The 23113-nt window shown below is 34.4% G+C and overlaps 1 protein-coding gene across 1 annotated transcript in view; it reads left to right on the forward strand.

Moving 5' to 3' along the window:
- The window catches only part of LOC150109335 (high affinity cationic amino acid transporter 1-like), a 123351-nt gene that overhangs the window by 84254 nt on the left and 15984 nt on the right, over window positions 1–23113 (forward strand). Inside the window, exons 10-12 of the mRNA XM_090402136.1 lie at window positions 529–631; window positions 7387–7470; window positions 14410–14633. Of these exons, the coding sequence (XP_090258262.1) occupies window positions 529–631; window positions 7387–7470; window positions 14410–14633 (411 nt within the window). The remainder of the gene's footprint in view (window positions 1–528; window positions 632–7386; window positions 7471–14409; window positions 14634–23113) is intronic.

A 23113-nucleotide genomic window follows, 5' to 3' on the forward strand; every position in this document is an offset into this window, starting at 1 on the left:
TGGAGTCGCCCAAAATAATAATAATAATAATAATAATTTCCTGTTCTGCTGTTTAGTTCTTCAATAATTAATTTTTTATTTATATTGTTTGCTCTTTATAATGACTCAGAGACTCAAAGAATTTCTCTTTTACTATAATCAAAATTTTACCTGAAGGAATAAGCACAAATAAGTTGCATTATATAATTATTTATTTTGAAAGATGATTTTTTGCATCACGATTTAAGTATGCTTTCCATTTAAGAAGAGTATCTTCATACTATCTATATTTTCTTATTGGCTTTTTTTTTTCTCCTTCTTTGAGGATACTGTAGTAAGAGATGATGGTGAGATTTTAATTTTGCTCTCAGTTTCTTCTTTTTAATTCAATGGGACTAATATACTTGAATACTTTTTTGAGCTGAAGATATCGTTTTTCCAATAGTCGCTACTGGCAGTATTTTTATATATTTTTGATTATCCTTTTTTTTAAAGTGTTTTTATTGAGTTTGATATTTTCAAAAGAACTTGAATAATATTATCTTTTAGGTGTGATGGCAATGATGTTCAATGTAAAAGAACTGGCTGATATGATGTCAATAGGTACTCTTTTGGCATACACCTTAGTGGCAGAATCTGTTCTTATATTGAGGTAAATAACACATCTGTATTAACAGATTACACTAAACAGCACTCTTCTTAAGGTAGCATTTACATTATATAACATTGCTCTTACTCTCCTATCCTTCAAGTTGTACCATGATCGTTCACTAAACAGCAAATTGAAGAATTTGCTGTTTAGTGAACAGTGAATTTCATGCAACCATCCAGACACATCCAGGAAAACTAGGTGTGTCTGGATGGTTGCATGAAAGCATGGACAATGACATAGAGTGAGAATATGTTAGGAATGCACCTCTGGAGTGTAGGAATAGATTGTCAAGAAAGTAAGGTAAAAATTGGAACTATGATGGGGAAACTTTGCTGGGAATCAGTTTCAGTTTGAACTGTTCGTGTTTTTTAAGTATTACTTGAGCACATCATTATTCAGCTGTTATGCGTATACACTAATGCCAGAAGTATTAGGAATTATTAAAAGCAAGGAACTGTTAGCACTGATAGTAGTAAGACCAAAAGTTACTTGCATTAGTCAAAATGGACTGATCGAGAAGGTTGTGTGTCTCCATAGTGCAGTTAGAAGAACAATGGGGCATTACACCCTTCGATTAGAAAAGACCTGAGTTTAATTCTTGTCATGATGAGAGGAATCTTTATATGATCTTTTTCAATGGAGGGTGAATTAGCTGATTTCATATGGAGGTAGACAAATGTATAGACAAATCTGCCATGAGAACACACGCAATTTACAAACAAAAATACTATTTGTGGTGGCAGTAGAAAGCGTTGTGTGTTGATGGTAGTGTTGCAGTTGGAGGATTAAGTAGGGAGGACAGTAAGTTGGGTGTAGTGGAGTAGTGTACCCTCTCATGATGAGTCCCTGGAAGTGTCGCATAATATTGTTATAAGAATAGAATGTGATGAGTTTATTGCATTTGGGGACTGACATGACAGAAAAGGGCAGGAGAATATTGTTAATGATTGCAGAGGAATTGAATTCAACCAGAGTAGAAATATCCAATGGGACAAGGAATACAGGCAGTAGGTTCCAAGCTATTTGGTGTGTGAAAGGTTAACAGGACAAAGAGCAGAATTGGTTTGTGCTACAGACCAGGATCATCTGAAGAACTTAGCTGTGAATAAGTTATGAGGATATACACTGGAGATAGATGAAAGTATCTAGGAAGAGTAAGTCATGATAAAAATCCAAAAAACTTTGGCATGAAGGTGGCAAAATGTTCTGAAGGCTTTTGGAAATGAAGACATGTTTACTGTAAAAAGAACTGGATGATAAAGGTAACATAAACTGAAGATATTAATATTCTGGATTTCTGGAGTAGTTACTTTGAAATATTATAAATGAGAATAACAGAACAGTAGCAGAAAATATTTGTGAGGAGTGCACATCAATACTTCATGTAAGGGGGGGGGGGGCATTTGAAATTTTTATACAGAAGTATAAAATGTTTTAGTGGCTACATTATACTTTAGGAAGCCTGGTTAGAAGGTCAAATTCTGGGTGATTGGAGTAGCACTATTATAGTATCTACTATAAAAAAGGAAATAAAACTAACTGTGAGAATTAGAGAAATTTCCCTACTGAGTGTTCCAAGTGAGATTTTATGTAAGCTTAACTTGAACAGGTTAAAAAATATTTTGGAAGAGAAACTTTGGGAAAGAACAAGCTGGAATCAGGCCAAATAGGAGTTGTGGAGAACAAATTCCACTTCAAGACAGTCAAGTAATTTTTAGAATATAACAGAGATCTATATTTAAGTTTTGTAGATCTGAAAAAAGTATACAACAAGGTGCCAAGAAGGGAAAATTGTTTGAAATGTTACAATTATAACACGTAAGTGGATTTTGTATTGAGCAATACATGATCCATGGATGTTTTGATATTAAAAACAGGTGTGGGGGAAGGGTGCACACTCTATCTCCACTGTTACTCATCTATAAGGAAGGTAGCATTAAACTTGATATCAAAATTGCAAATGTTATTCTCACTTCTTAAATTAATCCAGTACAAGTCTGCAGGATTCATTAACTAACAGTATAACTGCCATACATACATACATACATACATTGCTCGTGGCAAAACATGATGTTAAAAAAGAGAATCATGATGTCATTATATATTAACAAGGTTGAAGAGTTTAAAATATTTTAAGTTAAAACTTTAAAGGAAAACATAAATCTAATCCAAGGAATTGAAATATCATAATAAAAGTAAAATTAAAATAAAAGTTAAAAATAAAGGTCTTAATGTGGTATAATAAAAAGAAACATATATAACGTTATAAATTCAGATCTAAATTTGTAATCCAGGTCACAGCCTCAGGAGCTGCTTATAAAAAGTCATTCCAGTCATTCTGATAAGCACATAAGGAGCATTCTTTTGCAATATGTTGCATATTTTGTCGTGGAGCACCACAGTCACATATTGGAGATAATTGTCTGTTTCATTTATAGAGAGTATCTCCACATAGGCCATGTGGAGATGCTCTCTATAAATGGAACAGAGAGAGAGAGTATCTCCGCATAGGCCATGGTTTGTCCAAATCCTATTTAATATTGTCCGGGTTTTACAAGGTAGATCCAATCCTGTTATGATTTGATCACCTTTAAAGATATGCAAATGTTCATTTGTATTTTCCTTCCATATTTCCTCCCATTTTGATAGAGTATTAAAATTATTTAGGACTAGTTCTTCTGCTGCTCGTAGTGATGGATGGTGAGATTTCAATCTATTGACGTTAACAATTGGGAGATCCTGATGAATAGGTAGGTAAATTACCAGAATGCCTGCAAAAAGAGGTAAAAATGCCTGCTAAATAAGATAACCAATAAGTTGGAGTTGATCTAATAGAGACTGTAATTAATCTTAAGGTATTATTCAATTGAGAGTTGATAATCCTTGTGTGAGGGCTATTTAGTCACACAGGAGCACAGTATTCAGCACTTGAATACCAGAGCAAGGGCTGTTGTCCAGAGGGTAGAGACTTTAGAACCCCAAGTAGTGCCACAAGAGTCTCTGTAGGATATTATTACATGTCCTCAGTTTGTATCATGTCCAAGCTTGAAAGATGTTGCCTAAAAGTGAGAGAACTTCTCCCAAGTACTTAGGAGTTTATTATATGGAAGTATAGTGTTATTCAATTAAATTTTTAGTTCCACATTTGCCAAATTATTATTGTTTTGCTCCTATTTAAACAGTCTCCATCTTTTTGAAATATTCATCCATAACTGCCATAACAAATTTGGTATGAAAATCAGTAATAAAAATACACTATGAAAATAGGCAGGAACATTGAAAATATCACCTGCGCTTTCAGTGAAAATCAAGTAGGAGATACTTCAGCTATTTAAGTATAATTTTTAGTGAAGATGACAAATTATATACATAGACAATAGATTCAGCAGAGGTGCTTTGGTGAATAAATTTAAAGCCAGTTGAATAAATTTATATGGCATAAGAGAAAGTAGCCAAAATGCTAAACTTACAAAGCATTGTTCCAACAGTTTTAACTTATGAATCTAAGTGTTAGGTTAGAAATGAAACAATTGATCAGAGACTAGAGACTACTACCACAACTAAGTGAGTTGAGGAGGAGTGAACACATGGCATCAGCAACATCCTATTAAAATATGAAGATAGTAGGCAGGAACTTCACATTGTCATCATTCAAGAATGTATGAACAGAACCAATCTGAAATGATGTGGTCTTGATGTTATCCTCTCGGAATCCTAGTCAAATAATTACTCTGAAACCTTTGGCATGAACATCAGCAAAAAAAAAAAAAAAAAAAACTATGAAAATAGGCAGAAAACAGAATACAAAGTGCATTCACAATTGTGTAGGCTTATAGATCGGATAATATTTTAGCTTTTATGAGAGTATTTTTATTGAAGATGACCAATTGAATATAGAAATTAATGCTTATGATAACAAATTTATTTACAGTAACAAATTCTAAAAAATTCCATAGTATCAATTTAATTTTGAAGAAAATTCACTATAGTAAGAATTCATCATAGAGAATAAGGTCAGTATGGTGGGGATCCAATTGAATAAACATATGGTAAAAGAAAAAAAAAAAAAATCAACCAGAATACCAGTTGGTAGTATAGACAAGGTCAAGCCATTCTTAACACATGGAGCTAGGAGTTGGGTTATAAAATAACAGTTGATGAAAGTTGGATACTGCAATCAGAGGTCTGAGAAAAAAATTAGCAGATTGAACAGGTGGTTAGTAGCAGAAAGCCATATTAGAAATGAAAATCTTAGAACTCAAGAATGTGTAAGCAGAGGTAATCTAAGGTAGTATGGTCACATTTTGCTTTATGCGAATTTACCTATCACAGGCTGTAAACCTGTTATATTTTATTAGTACAGTAGTAAATAACCTACGGGTTGCCTAATCCAGAAATCCTGATCTAGAGGCCAAACATACTGCTGCTTCAAGTTATTTTGCACCTCCATTAAGCAAGTTGATGGTCTCACACGGGATGATTTTCATCATCTATAACTAAAGATTTATACAAATGTCCATACCACAGTGAGATTCAAACTCATAGACTATTAGTTTGAGAGCAAAAAATGATATACCGTATATTATCACGTATAATGTGAACTAGAAATTTTGTTTGAAAACTAGCCCTAAAATGCCATGTCCACGTATAATGCGATCTGTTAATCTTGTTCCATAACATTATAAATAATGCAAGACGAATTAATGAAAGAAATATTTATTTTAAAACAAAATGTCAAAATCCTTTAAATTCTTCTTCATCTTTTGAGTCGTCAAACATTTCATTTATAAATTCAGCTGTAGGGATTGCATCATCAGTGTAGCAGTTGTCGTCATCGTCTTCATGCTCTCCAATATGTTGTGCATCATCCTCGCTTTCGTATATGACGTGATCTTCAGATCCATCCATTGAATTACTTATTCCACATTTAAGAAACGAGCATTGAATCATTTCAGATGGTATCGAACCCATGCTTCTTTAACCCAGCTGGTGACCAGGGTGATCTCAGGCTTCTGAAAATTCCCACCCTTTGTCATCTTCGCCAAACCAGATGACATCCGTTCTCTCCATTTTTCACGTAAGTGATCTTTAAATGGCTTATTCAAGCTGACATCAAGCGGCTGCAAAACGGAAGTTAGACCACCTGGTATGACTGCTAGGTCTGTACGTAGCTCACATGCTCTCTCTTTGCTTGCCTCTGTTAAATGCGCCCGGAACATATCCCAGACTAACATGCTTTGTTGATGTAACAAGCTACCTGGACGTATGTTCCATACTTGATCCAGCCACAGTTGTACACCTTCTTCATCCATCCAACCTTTCTGATTGGTGCAAACAATTACACTTGGTGGAAATTTCATATGCTTCAGAATTTTCTTCCTTTTAAATATCACTGTTGGCTTTAATTTGGTTCTGTCTGCCATGCATGCTAGAACAACGGTAAAATGCATTTTTTCATGTCCCGTTGTTTTTATGAAGATACCCTTTTCACCAACTGAGTTTACTGTTCGATTCCCAGGCATATCAAAGTACATGGGTGTCTCATCCATATTGCCAATTTGGGAAAGTGCATATCCGTGACACTTCCGTAATTTTATGATAAATTTATGGAAGGACTGCACTTTTTCTTCAAACTGCTTTGGTAACTTCTGCGCAGTTTTTGTGGTGTTGTAATGTTAATGCTTTGCTTTCCATAAATCTGTTGCACCACCCAGGCAAAGCAAGAAAAGATGAAATACCTGGTGTGTCCTTGAATTTACCATTCTTGAGTTGTAGAGCTCGAAAACGAATTGCATTTCTTGTTACTATAATGCCATCTTGTCGTTGCGTCAAAATTCATTCATTTAGCTCTTCTTCGAGTTCTGGAAAGGATGCTACATCTCCACGATGGGCACGTTTTGTTTTGGGGATTTTTTCAAGATTGTCTTTTTGCTTACGCCAAAGTCTAATATTACTCTCTGCTACACCAAATTCTCTCATAGCAACACTGTTATTATGTTCTTCTGCAAACTGCACGACACGCAATTTAAATCCTGCTTCAAAAGATGAACGTTTACGTTTCTGTTGGCTCATAGGCTAGGTTTGTTTAACGAATAATATTTAAAATGAACTGTGGTTAAACTGATATACCTAACTGTGCTCTATCATTCGGTGACGGAGAGCACATGCGCAGATACGATGCGCGCTCGGTCGCTGAATGCGAGTGGGTCAAGTAGATTTGGTTGCATAGGCATTAGGTAGTATATATTGTGTGTGCAAGTCTAATAAGATGTTATATTTTTTAGGATCTGCATATAATGCGAACCCCTAACTTTAAGTAGTATTTTTTACCATAAATTTTCACATTATACACGATAATATATGGTAATTAATCTAGATAGGCTAGCAGACTTAAACAGAAGATTAAATGGAAAATTAGCAACAGGAGTTTGAAACAGAAATATCAGGAAAAAGTTCTAGAGAAAGGCCAAGATTTAAATAGATCAGTGAACTATTTCTTTTCCTATCTTCTAAAATCTATTTAAATAGATCATTTAAATAGATTTTAGAAGATAGGAAAAGAGATAGTTCATCAAAGTTAAAACCTCACAAATAATATGTTTAAAATAAAATTGAACCATTGTAATGAAATAGCAAAATATAAGGAAAAATTGATATGGTATAATGACTAATGTGAAAATATACTGGTCATGTGTTAATAGTAAAATTAATTCTAAAAAAAAAAAACATTTTATGTTTGTTTTTTCTTACTTAAGGTACCAACCAGATTTAAAGAGAATTGTGTTGACTCCTGTCAGCATTAGCTCAAAAATGCAAGAAAATAGACTGAGAAGAAAAGGGTATGATGGTTTAGATAAAATTAATAAACTTTAAATTTTACTACTGCTTAAAGTTTTACCTATTAATTTCAGATACACATTCTAGAGAACAACGAAATTAAAATTTGAAGCAAGTTATAGGACAGAAAATTTTAAATGCTGTTGAGGTTCTTAATGAAGTTTTATCATGTTTATTAATTAAAGACTGATTACAAGGAATGTTATTATAAAAATGCTGTTATAGCAGCAGCATAAAGTACTTTGGGAACTGAAGAATGATAGTCATAATTATGACTCATTCTTCAGTTCATTCCACTTTAATTTTAAAATATTTCATTAAAGTTGAACTCATTTTAAACAATTTTTCTACTATTAATGTAATGGTAACCTCTTTAAATTTTTTGATTTCTGTAGTAACTAAAAAAATAAAATAAAAATTAAGCATAAACTTCTTTCCTTGCATTAAGATAGATTTGGTATCCATGTTCTGCTCCTGTTCCACATACCTGTTCTGCTAGACTTGGGAAAAGGAAGGAGAGAGAAAAAAAAAAAAGAGAAACACATTATTGACCTGCTGGTTCAACTTGGAACCAGCATGGTATATCTATATCTGAATCACTTTGGAAACCAGGAGACCAGATCTACACACAGCAGACTAGCTTGTAAAGCAGCAAAAATTACTTCTTTATCTGTGCAATGCCAGTGTTTGTTTCAGCATTGCAATCATCTTCTGAATTGTATTTACAACTTTTATTATACAGCCCGTTAAACTTCAGTTACCTGTTTACTAAAACTTCAAGATCCCTAGCCAAGTCAATTTCTTCTAGCATAATCTCACCAATATAATATATATAAATAAATACACCATTGGATTTTTCATTACAAAGTGCATAACTTGACATTTACTAACATTGAACTGATAACTGTTTTCACATGCTCACGATTTCAGCCTATTCAAATCGTTCTGCAATTGCATGTCCATTACATTCCTGATTATCCCAATCGTTGCATCATTAGCAAATAGTTGGATCTCTGCCAAATCCTTCCCGGTGTCATTTAATGTAAAGATTGAATAACAGCGAACCAATGATTGATCCCTGGAATACACCACTGGTCACATTAAATCTTGCAGATTCATATCTCCCATATACCACTTTTTTATCTTTCAGTCAGCTATCCTCTTATCCAAGCTTAAGTAATGGTGTACATTTTAATTCCCTACTCTCCAGCTTATATAATAGCTTTCCATGCTGTATCCTGTCGAAAGCCTTAACATAGTCTGAAAGTTTCGTGGTGTATCCATTCTTGTTTAACTTGTTCATATCATTGTTCTAAAATTTAAGAAAGTTACTCTTACGTGATCTATTTGTAAACCCATGCTGTTCCTTGCAAAGTATACATTCTCTGCCAACCCATTTTTGTGGCACTTACCAACTTTTTTAGAATCTTTGCCATATACTACTTTTTGATCTATCAGTCAGTTGTCCTCTTATCCAAGCTTAACAGTGTACATTCTACTTTCTTACTCTCCAACTTATGTAACAGCTTTATATGCTGTATCCTGTCGAAAGCCTTAGCATAGTCTGAAAATATCATGGTGTATCTATTCTTTCATTTAATGTTACACGGTGATCAGCATTCATTTCAGACGAATCATGGCGACTACAACTGTGTTAGAATTAATTACTTTAATTTCCTGATGTTTCGACTTTCATATTAAGGTCATCATCTGGAGCGCACACACACACACATGGGTGGTCTGAAAAGTTCTTGGCCTCAACCATAAATGGCAACACTATTGGCAAGAATTTTTTTTTCTAAGTTGGTACATCTGTTATAAGCATTAATGTGAAATTGCAAGTCATTCTATCAAGTAATTTTTTTTTAATACTTCTGTCAGAAGCCAAAGTGTTGTCTGTATCCCTTGAAATGGATAAAATTGAGTATCGTGTGGTTATAAAATTCTTTGTAAAAGAAGGTTTAACGCCAGAAGAAATTCATTTGAAGTTCATAAAAGTTTATGTGCACTCTTCTCCTTCGTTTTTGACAATTAAGAAATGGGCTGCCGAGTTTAAACATGGCCATACCAGCCTTGAAGGTAATCCATGTGAAGGATGTCCATAAAGTGTAACAACACCAGAAACATTGATCAAGTGCACAATATGGTATTGGATGACCAGTTAGTCAAAGTGTGTGAAATCGTTGACACTATAGGCATTTGTGAAATCGTTGAGACTATAGGCATTTGAATGTGTAGAATATATTTTGCATGAAGAATTGCAAATAAAAAAGCTTTGCACAAGATGGGTGCCATGCTTGCTCACAGCAGATCACAAACACACTCACATGAAAAGTAATCTGTGAACTGAACAGTGCTTGGAGCATTTTAACAAGAATAAAACTGATTTTGCGCATCGATTTATTACTATGGATGAGACTTGGATTTACCATTACACACCAGAATCCAAACAGCAGTCAAAACAGTGGAGAGAAGCCGGTGTTCAGACACCAAAGAAGACAAGAAGATCATGGCATCAGTGTTTTGGGATGCAAAAGGCATTTGTTTATTAATTATCTTGAAAAGGGTAAAACAGTAACCGGAGAATATTATTCTGATCTTTTAACCAGACTAGACGAAAAAGTTTGTGAGAAAAGACCCAGTTTTTAGAAGTAAAAAAATAATTTTCCATTAGGACAATGCACCTGCTCACAAAGGTGTTTTGGCAATAGGAAAATTAAGGGATCTGCACTATGAATTGTTGGAACATTAACCTATTCCCCCAGATTTGGCTCTCTCTGACTTCTATCTCTTCCCAAAACTAAAAACTCTTCCTCGCTGGTCAGCGTTTTTCTTCGAATCAAGAGGTGATTGCAGCTGTAGAGAGATATTTTGCAGATCTTATTGAGAACCACTACATGGATGGGATAATGGCACTGGAGCATTGCTGGAATAAATGTATTAGTCTTAAGGGAGATTATGTTGAAAAATAAAAATAATTTTGAAATTATAAATTCATTTTTTCATTGTTAGGACGAGAACTTTTCAGACCACCCACGTATATACACGAGTATATATATACTGAGACAAGCTATATTACATTTCAAACCATATGCTAAAGAGATGATGATTTGATCTACCATTATTCTACTGTCCTGACCTGTAGTGGGAAAAAAAAAAAAAAAAAACTACATCAAAGCTATATTATGTTTATAATATCATCAGAGAACAAATTCATATAGATAGTTTTATTACAGCAAAAGTGGTGCCTTAATTTAACATGAGAAGTATATTGAAAGTTTATTTATCACTAGGTTAGACTATAATGAATTTAGTTTAATCCTTTATCCCAGTGAGAGCAAACAAAGTTTGCACCTGAAAATATCTTCAGGACTGAATATAGTGTTGTACTAACTTACCTGGGTAAGTAGTGCAACACCAAGGCAACTCGTAGCAAAAGTGGAGCAAGCTGCCAACACTCCTAACCCAGTATCTCCCATAATGCAAAACACATTTCCTTGTGGATATGTATACTGTTATGCATTAAGGGATTGGCCACTACCCAGACTAGTTTCGACCTTTATTGAAGAGACCTCAATAAAGGTCGAAACTAGTCTGGGTAGTGGCCAATCCCTTAATGCATAACAGTATACATATCCACAAGGAAATGTGTTTTGCATTATGGGAGATACTGGGTTAGGAGTGTTGGCAGCTTGCTCCACCTTTGCTACGAGTTGCGCTGGTGTTGCACTACTTACCCAGGTAAGTTAGTACAACACTATATTCAGTCCTGAAGATATTTTCAGGCGCAAACTTTGTTTGCTCTCACTGGGATAAAGGATTAAACTAAATTCATTATAGTCTAACCTAGTGATAAATAAACTTTCAATATCTTTCTCTAAATCCAGAGTAATTTAAAAAAAAAAAAAAAGGTGATAAACCTTTTGGCAACTCCCATAGGTAAAGATGACTTGCTACTTCTTCTGCCTGGTATCTCCATCTCTGGGCCTGACTCCCACTGCAGAGACCTCAATAAAGGTCGAAACTAGTCTGGGTAGTGGCCAATCCCTTAATGCATAACAGTATACATATCCACAAGGAAATGTGTTTTGCATTATGGGAGATACTGGGTTAGGAATGTTGGTAGCTTGCCCCACCTTTGCTACGAGTTGCCTTGGTGTTGCACTACTTACCCAGGTAAGTTAGTACAACACTATATTCAGTCCTGAAGATATTTTCAGGTGCAAACTTTGTTTGCTCTCACTGGGATAAAGGATTAAACTAAATTCATTATAACATGAGAAGTGTTTGAGAAGGAGGTTTTAGAGATATTGCATGACCTGGATGGGAATTCAGGGACAGATAAGATATCAGCATGCTCACTAAAGGAATGTTCAGCCAAACTGACTAGGTCCTTGACATGTTTGTATAATTTATCTGAGCTCAGGAAAGAATGTGTGATAATCCCATTGCACAAGAATAGGGCAAAGACTGATGTGTCTATCAACCTATCATCACCATCACCACTCTGGAGTGGTGGTGGTGAAGATTTTGGAGAAGTTGATAAGTACTTGCATACAGAAATGGGTTGACACACAAGATATACTCTGCAAGGAACATCATGGGTTTACTAATGGGAGGTCATGCTTGAGCAATTGCTTTTATTTTATTATAATGTTACGGCTGAGTTGGATGAAAGAAATAGATACACTATGTTACTGTTGGACTTTTCTAAAGCATTTTATGAGTCTATAAACTTCTGAAAGGGTGTTATAGAGGATATTGGTTGATGAAATTTTTCATCATATGAAAGGTGGGAAGGGCATCTATGGAAGTGAAATTTGTATGCAGTTAAGAAAGGAGAAAGAGAGCTAGAGTTTGCTCCCACAGAGCAGTGAGTAGAACAGTTTGCATATTAAGCGATGATTGCATCTAATGTGAATGAGTTTACAACAAGGTATGACAGTTAGTGTAGGTGATGTGTGACCTCTATTAGTGACTCCCTGGTCTCTAATAATAATGATTGTTTTCAGATTTGTGTAAAAAATGGCTCTTTAAAGTAAACAACAATAAACTAGGAAATGAATTTTAACTAGTTGTATTTTGCAATATACATTGCACCAATTGGGACTAGTTTTTTCCCATATATTTCCATCCATTCCAGCTATATTGCTCTGTGTGTGTATAGCAATATGGCTGGAATGGCTCTCAATATAAAATTTTGTTTCATCTTTTACAAAGTTGTTGAAACATTTTGATTTTGGTTTCATATAAAATAAAGTCCATAGCACAAATCATAAAATTGAAAGTATAATGAAAAATTTTTATTTAGTATTTTTATTAAAAAAAATTTATATTTTAATTTTGTGCGTAAATTAACTGAGTTAAATTAACCTAGTTAAGTATGAAATGCAATTTTGTATATATTTTAGGTGGTGTTTAAAATAGAACATATTTAATTACACATTTTGGAAAAGCGTTTTTTTTTTCTTATTTAAAGTCTTTTAGCTTCTTATTCTAATTTATAATTCAGTTTGTGAATTATAAATTCACAAAATTGGAATTCTAAAAAAACATTGCAATTAGTCTAAAATTTTCTGTGGTTGTAGTTTAAGTGAGATAATTCAGATATTGTTAGTGTGTTATATAAAATGGTATTACTCATGATATTTTCATTATTTATTATAATAATATGTGTGCAAACATTCCTGATTATCAGTTTGGCATCTTTTTAATAGACAAGCTTAGGTGTTTGAAGTTATTCATAATTTATTTTGACAGTATTACAACACCAAACCAACTAAATTATAAACAGAGATGTTTATTAACTGGCTTATATTTTGCTGGATTTCAAGCTTGCACCTTCAGAGTATATTACATTTCATTTAACATGCAACAGTTGTTTTAGTTGTCGTATGTTAACTGAAAAAATTTTAATTAAAAAAAGTTTCTTGGAAAACAAACATCAAGATGATAAACATAAAGACAAATAATGTTCCACATGGATATGAAATATGGCATACGTTATTCGTAGCAGGGGCGAATGCTGGTCTTGAAATTCACACTTGCTCTTGTTATCATTCAGGGAGTGAGAGTTGTGATTGAAGTCTGATTAGCAGAATAATGAATTACTGACCATTTAAAACTATATATTTAGAAATTTATGTACATTTAATCATACAAATACAACATTACAACATTTATTTTACAAATGATATTCTGTCTTTTTCAATTTAGCTACTTGAATACAAATTCTACTCTACAGTTCTTCTTTATGAACTGGTCAATAACATCGTCATAAAAAGTTGGTTGTAACTTAATTTTCCCAAGCAACATGCACACTTGTAAAGGCTGGCTGAAGCTCACTGGTTAGAGCTACTTTGACTGTGTATGGCCTGTGTTTAAGACAATGTGAAGGAAGCAGAAATGGCTATTCGTGCGCACATGAAATCACAGTGCTGCAGCGAGGACCTGGAAGCGCCTACAACCGAGCAAGTCAAGATAGCTTTGATTAGACGAGCAAGCATCGGCCTTCGATACACAACACAAAGCTCAATTATTGCTGCACAAGCTTAAGATGTCTTCTGTCTACAAAAATAAAAGCCTAAATGGAATGCTTATAAATGCATGCATTTCTAAGCATTCCAAATAAATATTACTAATTTCTTAACTTGCGCAGCTTGCGCAGCAGGCATGTAGAATTCGCCCCTGATTCGTAGTAACCTTTGTAATTTTTAATGTATATATTAATATCATTTATTGTAATAAAATATTTTTCAATTTGCTTCTAAATATGTTGGCAACATGTGACTAAGTAATTACAGAAATTATCATTACATATTTCTGTAAGAGTTTACAAATATTAGTAAGGTACATTATGTTTATATGAAAAAGTTGATCACAGAAAATAAATTTTTTGCTGGAAATAGTCTTTATTCTGAATTAAATATGATTTTGTCCAGATCAAAGAATTTACCTGAATCACCTGTAGACATTAGCTGCAATAGGGTAATACAAGATATGAATGGAATCAAATACTATGATTCAGCTAGTACTAGCACAATGCTGTTTTCTACGCAACAGTATACCTTCAGTGAAACTTCGAGGCAGATTTTTAACCTTGATCATCTGGATCAGCCCACTGAGTTATCTTCAAGGATTAGTTCTTATATTGTAATATGCATAGGTAAGTTGAATGTTTCTTTAATGCTTCAAACATTTTAAGAAACAAAATAGCCCATAGGCTGTTTAGTTACTGTTAGAGGAAAACAGTTATTAGCAGTAAATGAATAATTAATTTATATTATAATTTGATAAGTAAAAAAAAGAGTTGTAAAATAACAGGAAGATATGCAACTTTCCATTACATTACAAGAGAAGGCTACCAAGATTATTTTGTTAATTTTCGTATCTGATAAGTATTAAAATATATTAAATAACTAGAGAAATTAGCACAAGCATGTTAATGGACTAATTCAGTATACCATCATTTCTCAACTGCGAAAAAAAGATTTGGTGGTCTGTCAATAATGAATTTGAACTAAATTTTTTAATTTCATGAAATTATGAAAAATAAAATAATAAAAATTCCTCTCATCCTCTAAAGATAAATAATTACATTTTACTTTTTTTTTTTTTTTTTCAGTCTGACAGGAGTTGATAAATCATGTTGATTTTCAAATTTGTTTCTTCAACTTCTGAATGGATTGCTGTATATTTCTCAAAGCTTAAAATTGTGAATGTGTCTTATCTTGCATTATTTTCTATTCCTTCCTGTAAAACTTTCTTATATGGAAAAGTTGCTGTCTGTATGCCATTGTTTGTTGCTTTAGTAATTTACTCTGCAACTTTGAGGATTTAATAAAGGTCTGCATTAATCAAAGTAATCCATGTTTTCTATGCCTGCTTACATAATTTAACATAACATCAACAGTTTCTTTCATTTAGCTTCTAATTTCTGATACTGCAATATCATGATTACGTTTTCTGGTGAAATTTAGTCATAAGATTCATTTAATTGTTATTGATTACGATTATATCACAGCTAATACAGTATTTTATAGTTCATTTTTTTTATAGTTCCTTTAACTCCCATGTTTCATCAAATTGTAATAATTTGTTCTTTTTCTTTTAGTATATATATAAGAAGAGTTGCTTTAATATCATTTTTGTTCTAGATGCTTATCAGAACTTTTCTCCTCCCCATATATATATATATATATATATATATATATATATTTTTTTTTTTTTTTTTTTACCAGGTCCAGAAACCCTGCTCTAGAGATCAAATATGGAACTTTTTTTCAAGCCATTTCAGCCCTCCAATAAGTGGGGCGGTGGTCTTAAACCTATAGTAAGGAGGAAAATCAGTTGGGAATTAAATGGGTGAGTAGCATTATTAAATAGGAGCTACAAAAAAAAAAGTTTGAAGAAATTTAAAGAGAGCGAGAGATAATTAGCAAGCATATGTTCACGGGCTTAGGTGTTGGACATTATTCATAACTTATTTTAAAGTATTACAAAACCAAAACAAAATGATAAATTATAAAAGGATGTTTATTGACTAGCTTATATTTTGCAAGATTTCAGCATATTGGTTTACACATGGGTAATTTCTTTTACTTTTAGTGCTTACCTTTACCTCTCTTGTATCTTGTTCACTGATGATTTTGGTGAAATATAGGAAATAATTAAATTATTTTAGTTGCATTTAGTTTTAGTTAAAATTATATATACATTGTCATCTCATTCCTAAATGACAATGTGTAAGTGAAGCAATTAAAATTGTAATGGACAATAGAGCTAAAGTCCTAATTTGGTATCCTCTAATGTTATGTAAAAAGTTATTACAGTTGTGTGGAAGTTGATTTTAGGATGACCGTCTCCCAAATTTTTGGCAGGTTAATGTGGTCATACTTGTTAAGGTTAGGAGAATGCTTTATAGCCATTACTGACTCTAAAAATAGTCTCTCCAATCTGTAACAATAGCATAAGAGTGCCATGGCATAAGAAATTGCATGGATTGGATGCTGATGTCATTTATATAACACATGGGTTTCCTTTCATCAAATCCTGTTTGAAGGGATGTCCAAAGTGTGGTCTGCTAGTCCTGACTTGTCATAATAATGGTAGCAAATGTATTTCTTTGTTCTATGAGGCAGATGTTAATGGATCTTCCAGTCTGTCCATAGTAGACTGAGTCATAGCACTTCATACACTCTAGGATGTGCTAGAGCAGTGTTTCCCAAATTTTTCCTGCAACAGAACACTTCACAAATCCTGAAATTTTAACAGAACACCTTGGTTAGAGTCGAGTATCATCGGTCTCGTGTTCAATATAAAGCTAAGTGCACACCACCGAAGCAGGCTGTATCGCATCACATCGCATTGACCTTGCTTGTGACCACACGTTTCCTAGAATAGATGCTTCAATACTTCACTCGCGCTAGGAGGTGTCGACAACCGGGGCGGCTGAGTCAAGTCCAGCATGCGCTGGCCTTAATAGCACAAACCTCACGCAAATGAGGATCACCTGATTTTCAAATATGTTTGAACTTGTCGCAGCATCTAAAATTATTCCAAGCTCATATTAATATTAATTTTGATAATTTCTCATGGAACACTTATTCACTTCTGCGGAACACAATTTGGGAAACCCTGTGCTAGAGAATGGAGTTAGGATCAGAGTTGTAATTTCACCTGTGGTTTGAATGTGGTGTGATGCTTATATTTGGCTATCTTTTCAGATAATACCTCACACACTTCTCTGGCTGAATCAGTAGTTTTTTCTTTAGATTCTCCCACTGAGGCCCCAAGGTTTGATTCTTGTTTTCAAACTTTCATTTTTTCTTGAATAATATTTGTATATGTTAAGCCTACACTTCACCTCTGAATACTACTCCACTTTGATTCTTTTTAAAACTTACATATTTTTTCTTTTCAATATGATATTCATTTTTATCCTGCACAAAAACTAAATGATGATCACTTCCTATTTCAAATCACCTGTATACTCTTGTGCCCTGAACCATCATGAAAATTATTTATTTTTTATATCTTCTTCTCTGTGTGAGTTTGTGCACGTCTTTATGTTAGAACATGATATTAACGATAACCAGTCCGTTCTCGAACAGAAATCTGGCAAATGCTTAGCATTATTGCTAACTTTGCTCTTTCTTTCAAAATTTTTGAACAATTTTTTTTTTTGTCTGGTCATTTCCTGCACTGTTGTTTAGATCTCATGTTCTTTGTCAGTTGCCTTCTGCAATGACTTGAAAAATTCTCCACTTCTTTCTTTCTTAATAGACTTTTTCAGAACCATTTGCACAAATAAGTCTTTTTGTCCATTTCCTATTTTGACATTTGTCCACATTCCTCTGCTTGAAAACAACTGAGACTTTGTTTAACCTGGCAACACCCTAGATGGCATGGGACTTCATCATGTACCATCATTTTCTTGTTATTTAAGCCACTATGAAATACAGTTTAGTTGACTAAATTTCAATCCACCCATCCATTCTTGTTCATTCAGTACTCAGATGGATACCTATTAATGGAGGTTAGATTCAACATTCAACTTGCCTCTTAGTTATCTAACTTTGACCCTTAAACAGCCTCTAAGTCTGGATGCCTGAAATGCCTCAAATATGGAAAACACTTATCCATTAGCACAATTGTCAAGAATGCTCAATCAAATCCAGTAGGTGGTGCAATTTAGGACTAGTACTGACCTTCTTTCTTAACATTAGTTTCTTTTACTTTTAGTACTTACCTTTACCTCTTGTATCTTGTTCACTGATGATTTTGGTGAAATATAGGAAATAATTGAATTATTTTAGTTGCATTTAGTTTTAGTTAAATTATATATACATTGTCATTTCATTCCTAAAATATCACTATGAGTAGAATATGTAATGAAAGATGCTGTGAAAAAGAGGCTTGGGAGAGTTGGAGCTCAATGTTGCTGATAACAGCTGTTTTAGAATTGCATCTTTATTGTACTATCTTATTCGATGTGTGGAGGTATGTATGTAGTAGATCACATCTGCGGCACTGCCATTTTGCCACTGCTCACATGGGATGTAGAAGAGAACATATACAAGAGCAATCATTTTCCCCATTCTTTGCACATTGTTCTCACAGAACCATGTTCTTCTACACAGCTCTCCACTTGGAAAATGGACCAGGCTGACTGGAATACTTTCTCCCATGCAAAATTTAATGCTGATACAGTCAGTCAAACACCTATCAATGAAGCAGTAAAGTAGGTAACAGAGTCTATTGTTCAGGCAGCAACAGCTTCAATTCCAAAAACATTATTTTTGGAATTGATTCCTACTCTATCCAAAGCATTGGTGGAATCCAGAATGCCAGGCAGCCAAAAGAGATCAACACAGAGCTTGGGGTATATTTTGTAGATTCCCAACTACATCAAACTTAATAGCTTTTAAATATACTCAAGCCAAAGTTTGTTATGTGAGATGTCAGAGTCAAAAACAATCATGGATCCAACTGAGATGAAAAGCCAAACGGCTATTTTTTCTGGTGAAGTTAATTAAATTAAGGGGACAAAAATCCCTTATTATTTTACAGCCACTATTCAAAACTCTAAGATCGAAAACTACGATCTAAGAGTTTTATGCCGAAGAACTATCGGCGAATCCAAGCGTAAGTGACCACCTGGTAGCACAACACCAAGGCAACTCTTGAAGCAAAGGTGGAGCAAGCTCCCTCACTATCCTTGATATTTTCTCATAATGTAAAAACACACAGCTCCTAGGAGATGTAATACTGCTTTACATTATGAGCAGAGGTCATCACTGATGAGACCTCAAAAAAGGTTGAAACCGGTCTGGGTAGTGACCTCTCCTCATAATGTAAAGCAGCATTACATCTCCTAGGAGCTGTGTGTTTTTACATTATGAGAAAATATCAAGGATAGTGAGGGAGCTTGCTCCACCTTTGCTTCGAGTTGCCTTGATGTTGTACTACCAGGTGGTCACTTACGCTTGGATTCGCCGATAGTTCCTCGGCATGAAACTCTTAGATCATAGTTTTCGATCTTAGAGTTTCGCATACTGGCTGTAAAATAATAAGGGATTTTTATCCCCTTAATAAAATAATGAGGGATTTTTATCCCCTTAATTTAATCATGGATCCATTTTACTTGATTGATTACTCAAATAACCAGTGCAAAAATTGTATGATAAAATCTGGAAAATGAAAGGTAGATACAGAATCCATTGTTTGTCTATCATTAGACCATAATGGATGTGTTGCTGATCACAAAGCTATCACAGACATTTGGGAGAAAATTTTGCCAGAATCTCAGTTGCATTTTCATATCATCCTGGGTTTTTAGTATTGAAAAAGTGACGAGAGAAATGGCAGCTAATTTTTTTTCTTTCTATCAATGACACTTGAGCCTTGCAATCAGCCATTTGTTAAGAAGGAACTAAAAAGTTTTTTTGTCTAATCCCAGTGCAGCAGGTCCTGATGACATCCATTATGAAATGAGCATCTTCCATAATCTTCTATGAATCGCCTTTGCTTAATATATAATAGAATACTTAGAAGAAGAAGAGTTTCTGGATTCTTGGTATAAGTCAGTTATCATCACTATCCCAAAACCAGGGAAGGATCCAACACAGTCAAATAATTATTGATTTATTGCTCTGACCAGCTGCTTATGAAAGATATTAGGGAAAAAATGGTTAATGCTTGACTTCTCTGGTATTTAGAAAACAAAAGTCTTCTCTCTAATACACAATATTGCTTTCGTAGACATCATTTGACTTTGTATCATTTGATCCATTTAGAAACTTGTGTAAGAAACTCATTCCAGAAACAAGAGCATTTGGTTTCAGTATTTGACATGAAAAAAAAAAATGACAGCCTGGAGATATAGCATATTAAAAGACCTGTATAATCTAGGTCTCAGAGGACACCTTCCTGTATTTATTAAAAACTTTGTCTAGCCAAGTTTTCCAAGTCAAAGTGAGAAGCATGCTTGGCTATGTCATCAAGAACAGAGTGTTCCCCAAGGCTCTGTCTTAAGTATGATACTTTTTTTTGCTATCCAAGATAACTTATTCACCAAACAGTTTCTTCATATCGTAAGCAATGCTCTATATCAGCGTTTCCCAAACTGTGTTCCACGGAACACCAGTGTTCCGCAGAAAGTGAATAAGTGTTCCATGAAAATTTATCAAAATTAATATGAACCTGGAATGGTTTTAAATGCTGCTACAAGTTCAAACGTGTTTGAAAATCAGGTGCTCCTCACTTTACGTTTGGATTGTGCTATTAAGGCCAGCATGCACTGGCCTTGACTCAGCCACCCTCATTTGTCGACACCTCCGAGCACGAGTGAAGTGCAGTCAGGTAAGGTCAATGCGATGTGCTGTGGCCCGGCATGACTGTAGTGTGCACTGTCGCATTTTTGCGATGCAATACATACTGCTTCAGCTATAGTGTGTGCGCTTGGCTTTGCATTGGATACGAGACTGATGATACTTGACTCTAACCAAGGTGTTCCGTTAAAATTTTAGGATTTGTGAAGTGTTCCATCATAAAAGTTTGGGAAACACTACTCTATATGTTGATAACTTCACAATTTACTTTCACTTTTGTAAAATGAGGGTAATTGAAAGACAACTTCAACAAGTAATTGATTATCTCTTCATGGGCTCTTAAATGGGTTTATCATTTTCAGTAGAAAAAACTGTGTATATTTCTACTGAGAACACACTCTTCATCCTGATCCTGTATTAAGAATAGGTCAAACTGTTCCCATTCTTAATATAGAAGCCAGGCTCTGTATTAAGCCAACAGGTCAGAAACCAAGGTGGGACTCATCTTTGATAAATAACCTGCATTCCTTGCATATATTTATCAACTAAGAGAAAAGTAGAAGAGTGTCAAATCTCCTTGCACTCTGTCCTCAACTGAAATAGGTTCCAATCATTGCTTCATTTTTATCATGTGCTTACATGTTCAAAGCTGGATTATGGGCCTCATGTCTGATTCAGCAAGGAAGAGTAACCACAGATGGTTGGATCCCATCCATCATCACCAGGGTATGCAGATAGCTACTGGTGCCTTTCTTACTTAAAGCCTTTGTTGAAGCAAATGAACCAGCTCTATCACTTAGATGGAAAGTTGTCTCTTAACTATGCCCTAAAAATAGTCTCTCCCAGAGCATCCTACGTGGACTAGTCTCTTTTCTCTATGTTGGGAGGCGTGATATCACATACATCAGACTGCCACACAGCCTTTTGGTATGCATGTTAGACATGATGGAAGCTTTTGGCATAAGTAGTGAAAACATCGTCTGTACCAAACATACAAGAGTGTGCTGAAAAGTTGTGATAATCACCATGAAGAAATTCAGATAAAACTATGTAACTTACACATTATTCTACATATTCCCCAGAAAGTGTTATACATATGTTATAATGCTGTTGCATCATTTGCAAGGTCTGTATTAAGCAGTATACAGGGAGTATGCTCTGAGAAAAAAAATCTTTTCCATATTGCACAAACCAGTCCTCAGCTGCAGATATTACTTTATCATCTGTAGTAAATTTTATTCCTTTCAAGTGTTTAAATTTGGGAACAGGAAATAGTCATATGGGGCCAGTTCTGTCAAATAGGTTTGGTGAGGCAGACATTGAAAGTCCAAATTGTGTATTGTCTGTTGGGTTTCATGAGCAGTGTATTGTTCTGCAAAAGCAACATGCCTCTCCTCAGTTTCCCATGGCATTTTTCCTTCAATTCCTTCATAACTGTTGAATAAACTGCTGCTGTAACGGTTTCACCTTTTTCTGAGGTACTTAATAAGGATTACACCATCCATATCCCAAAAGACAATGGCAAGAACCTTCCCTGCTGACTTTTGAGGTTTGGAACTTCTTTGGCCATGTAGAATCTTGTCTCCACTTCATTGACTTGTTTTCTAGGTCATAGTAATAAAGCCATGTTTCATCAACAGTCGCAATATGAGCCAAACATTTGCACCTAATTTCTCAAAATGACCAAAATCCATTGAGATTGACAGCACATTCTCTCTCTCTTGGTCGACATTCAAATATTTGGGGACACACTTTGCTGGGAGCTTCTGCATGGGCCAGATGTTAGTAGATAATGACCCCAACTCATTCCCTGGATATCCCAGAGTCTTTGCAATTTTAGCTGTTATTCATCTATCATCAAAGATCATGGCATGTACTGCATCAATGTTTTCAGGTGTGATCACTGTGGAAGGTCTTCCTAACCTTGGGGCATCCATTGTCTCAGGATGCCCAGTTTTAAACTTTGTCACCCATCTAGCAACTGTTGGATATGTCTGACACAATCCCCTAAAGTCTCGCACAAAGTTTGGTGTATCTCAGCTGTGGACCTTTCTTGCAGCATGAAAAACTTGATGACAGCCTTCATCTGTGTTTTTAAATTTCTTTAAAACTTTTGACATTGTTTTCTAGGTCATAGGTCATAGTAATAAAGCCATGTTTCATCAACAGTCGCAATACAAGCCAAACATTTGCACCTAATTTCTCAAAATGACCAAAATCCATTGAGATTGACAGCACATTCTCTCTCTCTCTTATATATCCTAAAATGTCTTCTTATATATCCTAAAAGAAAAAAAAAAATCATTACAATTTG

Source organism: Typopeltis vanoorti, chromosome 2, assembly GCF_054136105.1.
Source record: "Typopeltis vanoorti isolate ZY-2024b chromosome 2, IOZ_Tvanoo_1.0, whole genome shotgun sequence".
NCBI classification, from domain to species: domain Eukaryota; kingdom Metazoa; phylum Arthropoda; class Arachnida; order Uropygi; family Thelyphonidae; genus Typopeltis; species Typopeltis vanoorti.